Here is a 5,366-nt window from a genome sequence, read left to right as displayed (position 1 = left end):
ATCTCACCTCTGATGAAAGCCCTTCAAAGGCCTCCTCCTGCACTTAAAGATAAGTCTAAATTTCTGATTAGGCTCAAATGAGTGATGAATTTGGAAATTATGAAGACATTTCCCTTTAGGCTGTACAAGATTACCACCAGGAAAACATGCAGAATATATAATATTCCAGATAAAGGCTTTCTTATCCAGGGCTCAAAACCCAGAAACCTTAAAAAATGTAAGTACCTTACTTCATGAAAATTTAAAAGGTTCTATATAGTAAAAGACATCATAAATACAGTTGTTTATAAAAAGTGACAGAATGGGAAAAATTACAAAAAATAGTTATAATCAAGGATTATTATCCACAATATATAAAGAACTCATAAAATCAATAAGAAAAGGCAATTCCACAGAAAACAAGCATAAACAGTGTACAGACAAATCACAGAGAACAAAACAAATATAAACATAAATGGCCAACAAACATGTTTTTAAAAAACTAGAAATAACTTAAATGCCCAATAAGGAAAACAGCTAAATAAATTATAGTGCATTCATACTACAGAATACCATAAAGCCATGATAAGGGATAAGGTGAATATTTATTAAGTGAAAAAATCAGTAACAATATAGGAATAATCACATCTATATGAACACATTGCTATATTTTACATATAAAATGTATAGGAAACAGCCTGAAAGAATGCACACCAAATTATTGTTTTCAGGAAAAGCAGTAGGATTGGTCAGGGCATGGAATCTAGGCTACGTGAAGTGAGATTTAAAATTTTTATTCTACATGCTTTTCTAGTGTTGGGAATTTTTGACAGTGAGCATACATGCACTTATTACTTGCATAATTCTGAAAACTATTTTAAAAACAACAGAAAATATAGGAAAGTCTATTGGTGTATATAGCATTAACAGTAATGAAAGTTTAACAGAAAAGATCTGAAGATCTCCCAAAGTCACACAGAAACAGATCTAGCTGACACACTGTGTACCTAGAAACGATTTTGGATCATGTGTAGCTTCGCAGAGACCCCTATCCCACCAACCTCCAATCCTCCCACCATACACTGATCCCTTTCTATCTGCTTGGATCATTAGCTGTAAATTTAACTTAAAAACAAAGTATATTTAATCATTGTACCCTGAGATCTAACATTCAGAGAGCTTCTTCAGGTGCAAATACATCCCATTCTTGGGCTTGAGGATAAAATGGTTGGAGAAAGTAGGAGGCCTGGTGGGGTCTGGAGTCACTCTAAAGTGGAGCAGAATCAAAGCAATGGTCACCTTTAACTGAATCATGGCAAACTGCTGCCCGATGCAGTTCCTGAAGACAACAGGGAAAGAAAGTGATACATGAAAAAATGATGTTTCTTCTGACTATATTAAAATACTAGCATAAGAAGTCTGAAGTACACGGTAAAGCGACATTTTTCCACCAAATGCCATTGAAACTTTTGAACTTTAGACTTAAATTGTTTACTGTGAGAATGTGAGCTGGGAGGCTCCAACATGATGCCTTCCCTATAACAAGGTGGCAGTTGGAGTTACTCATGAAATTATTTCTCTTGCTTTGAAGGTGGACTGCATTAAGCCTATGAGCAGTAGCTTACATTGTGGGACTGCTTTCAAGGCATAGCCAAAAAGGATGTGACAGATAATAGGACTGTCCTTTGTAAAACTAACTGATCCTTTGGGGCTCAAATAGGCACCAAGATCTATGGTTCCCTGGAAGAATTTATAGAGCTGAGGAGCTGAAAGGAATAAACTACTCTCAAGTAAACATCTTTGGGTACTTTGAGCAACCTCAAATTGTTCTCACCTTGATCCAGCTGAGAATGGTAAGTAGGCATAGGGGTGTCTCTGATCAGCATTCTCCTGAGAGAACCTCAAGGGGTCAAAGACCTGAAATGAGAGGACAACCCCACCACCATCCCCAAAACAACATGAACACATTTCTTCACCTACTACCTAGCACGGATCAAGAGAAATATAACGTGAACTGCATGTGTAATTTAAAATGTTCTGGTGGCCACATTTTTAAAACAGGAAATTAATCTTAATAGAGTTTATTTAACCAAAAATTTTCATTCCAACCTGTAATCAATATAAATAATTACTAAAAGGAAATGTTTCACATTTTTTTTAGGGTACTACATCTTCAAAATCCAGCACATATTTTACACTTACAGCACAACTCAATTCCAACTGGCCACATTTCATGTGCTCAGTAGCCGTATGTGGCCCGTGGCTACTACACTGGCCAGTGCACCTTCATACCTGCAGACCTTACAGCCTCCCAGTTGATTTGTCTGATACCCAGGGAAACAAAAATACTATGGCAAGTGGTATTATTTTCACTATGGAGATACATCCACTTACAAATGGATGTGCATCCACTTAGAAATCAAGCCTAAATGATTATGTGCCCAGTTGTTACAGAGACATATACTCCAGCTTCCTATTACATGTAATAGATCTTAAACCTTAGTGGCTTTTGTGAAAGAAATCACTGATACGCGTCAAGAGTGTTTTAAGAACATAGAATAGTTTTACATTTCTTTTGGCTTTTACGTTTATTTTGTTTACTTTATGTCATTTCCCTTAATTATATAGCCACTTTTGTGCTTAGCTACCAAAAAGTGACTTGCACAGCATTAGTTCTTGGAAGTATTTATGTACAAGAGAGAATCATACCTTTGGGTTTTTCCAGACAGCAGGGTTGTGGTGAAGACCCCAAATACTAAGAACCACGGTGATCCCTAAGAAAGGAGGGAAATAAAAGAGTTTGCAGGAGAAACAGCAAGTTGTGGGCTACTGTTATACTGCTCTTAAACAACACTTTGGTTCTTCAAGGGAAGAGCTAGCTCCTGGCAATGCTCTGCCTGCTATAGCTGATGACACCAGTGAGGAACACCTAAGAAGATGCAGCTTGGGTTGGCACCTTAGCTTTCCACACGATTTACTTAACTCATGGTTCTATCTTAAGTAGCTGCTGGTGTCATATCGAAGTGATAAACCAGGCTTATGTTTTCTGCTATGTTTGGAAATTACTTAAATATTTGTTTTTTGTTTTTGCTTAGAGTCAGGGTCTGGCTCTGTCACTCAGGCTGGAGAGCAATGGCGTGAGCACTGCTCACAGTAACCTTGACTTCTGAGCTCAAGTGATCCTCTTGCCTCAGCCCCCCAAGGCAGGAATACACGCATGCAACACCATGCCTGGTGATTTTTTGTTTGTAAAGACAGGGTCTCCCTATGTTGCCCAGACTAATCTCAGACTCCCAACCTCAAGGAATCTTCCCACCTTGACCTCACAAAATATTGGGATTATATACGTCAGCCACTGTGCCTGGCCTAAATACCTATTAATGGACTATTAAGCTCCTCCTGCAGACAGTTTGGGTATTAAAGCACAGAACTGGCTGGGCGCAGTGGCTCACGCCTGTAATCCCATCACTTTGGGAGGCTGAGGAGGGCTGGTCTCAAGGTCAGGAGCTTGAGACCAGCCTGGCCAACATGGTGAAATCCCATCTCTAATAAAAATACAAAAATTATCCAGGCATGGTGGTATGCACCTATAATCCCAGCTACTTGGGAGGCTGAGGCAGAAGAATTGCCTAAACCTGGAAGGCAGAGGTAGAAGTGAGCAGAGATGACGCCACTATCTTCCATTCTGGGCTATATAGCAAGAGTCCATCTCGAGAGGAAAAAAAAAAAGAAAAAAAAAAAGCACAGAACTCTGATTCCATCATGCAGATCCAGTGACAAATTTCTACTGGTGCTGTTCACATATGGAAAGTAGAGAGAATTTTGGCAAATATCCATGTGGTTTGGAGAGAAACAGAGTACAAAACAAAGGAGAGAGAATTTGAGGGTTATTTGGTTTCCAGAAATAATTCTAGTTTCCAGAAATTAATTCTGGGTCTGTCAGCAAAGTTACAGTAACAGGCTGTAGGTGTTTGCCACAAGCAATCCTGTTGGCTTGCTTCCTAAGACATGAATTAATAGAACATTGAATCAGATAAGTAAAAATATATCTCACATGACCCCTCTGCTTCCTATAAGCCCTGCTCAGAAACGTGTTGTTCCGAAGAGCTCTAGGCTCCAGACTCAGGGCCTCTGCACAAGTTCTAGCTCTGCTCACATCAGTTAACCTCATCTATACACTGGGGCTCCCTCTGGATTTCTGGCCACATCAAAAGTATTTAAATATGTTCAGCAAACTGTAAGTCATTGTATAAGCATCTATTAACACTGGAATCCAAGGGGGAAAATGAGATAATGGGTTTGAAGGCTCTATATGAACAATTAAATGTTGCACATTTATAAAGGTGATATGATGATGAGATCAAAGATCTCCCTTGGTCTTTCAGATAAAGATACTGGTGCTATTTTCCATGAAATTTCAGCTGGGTTTCAAACTCAGTCAAACAAAGGTTATCTTAGAAATGATGTCCCATAATGGAAGAGACCCTGGATTGGATTCCAGAGACATGGATTCTGGGCTTAGCTTTGCTGCAACTGGCTATGTGCCTTTGGGAAAGTCATTGAAATTCACATCTGATCAAAGCATTATCCTCTGAGCTCCTCATAGGTGATTAAACCTAAGCCACTTGTTAGCATTATCTTTTGATTTCTCCAAGTGTTAAGAGACTCACTAATCTTTGTCACTGTGGTCTCCAGGATCCCACAGCCTCTAGGAACTGCTTAGGAAAAGAACGTAAAGACCTGCAGGCAATGTGCATCCATCTGGGAAAGTAAGTGGCTTGCTGAGATCTCTGAAAATGGATGGGACTGCAGGAATCAATCGGCATGTCTCCTTGATGCACATTGTGGTGTACGACATCCCATCCAGCTGGTCCCTGTGAGGATGAGGGAGGGAAGGAACTCAGATATCATATCCAGTTTAATTTTTTTCTGTTTTATGTTTGTTCCTGGTAATTATTACCCTCAGGTTAAAGCCAATTTGCCACTGGTCTATGTAACAGAATTTTAAAATGGGACTCTCTGCCTCAGGATGAGCTGAGGCCCCAGAGGCAGAGGAACCAAATAAATATATCATATATCTTTATTATAAAGTGAGCTGCTGAACTACTAGTAAAACATTTGCTAAGGAGATTTCTGAAAACAAGTTTTGCAACTCTTAGTTCATCATATAAAGTAATAATGCAAAAAAATGGCGAAGGATTGAAGAGGAGACGCTTAAGAATTTTGAGAGAAAAAATTCTTTAAAGTGTTGTTGGAATGCCAGAGTGCCATGGAAAAGGAAGGGTAGGCCGGGCGCGGTGGCTCAAGCCTGTAATCCCAGCACTTTGGGAGGCCGAGACGGGCGGATCACGAGGTCAGGAGATCGAGACCATCCTGGCTAACCCGGT

The 5,366-nt window shown here is 39.6% G+C and overlaps 1 protein-coding gene across 2 annotated transcripts in view; it reads right to left on the bottom strand.

Annotated features, from left to right (window-relative positions):
- Positions 1-562: 562 nt before the first annotated feature.
- Positions 563-5,366, bottom strand: part of CYP4X1 (cytochrome P450 family 4 subfamily X member 1) — a 57,638-nt gene continuing 52,834 nt past the window's right edge. For both annotated transcript variants that reach the window (XM_017872063.1, XM_017872061.1), the window contains exons 9-12: positions 4,720-4,853; positions 2,689-2,753; positions 1,814-1,896; positions 563-1,318 (exon numbers count right to left, since the gene is read on the bottom strand). In XM_017872063.1, the coding sequence (XP_017727552.1) occupies positions 1,144-1,318; positions 1,814-1,896; positions 2,689-2,753; positions 4,720-4,853 (457 nt within the window). In that variant the 3' untranslated portion in view covers positions 563-1,143. The remainder of the gene's footprint in view (positions 1,319-1,813; positions 1,897-2,688; positions 2,754-4,719; positions 4,854-5,366) is intronic.

The sequence above is a fragment of the Rhinopithecus bieti genome, unplaced genomic scaffold, assembly GCF_001698545.2.
Source record: "Rhinopithecus bieti isolate Rb0 unplaced genomic scaffold, ASM169854v2 scaffold_6776, whole genome shotgun sequence".
NCBI lineage: Eukaryota > Metazoa > Chordata > Mammalia > Primates > Cercopithecidae > Rhinopithecus > Rhinopithecus bieti.
This window is presented reverse-complemented; position numbering and strand designations above follow the sequence as displayed.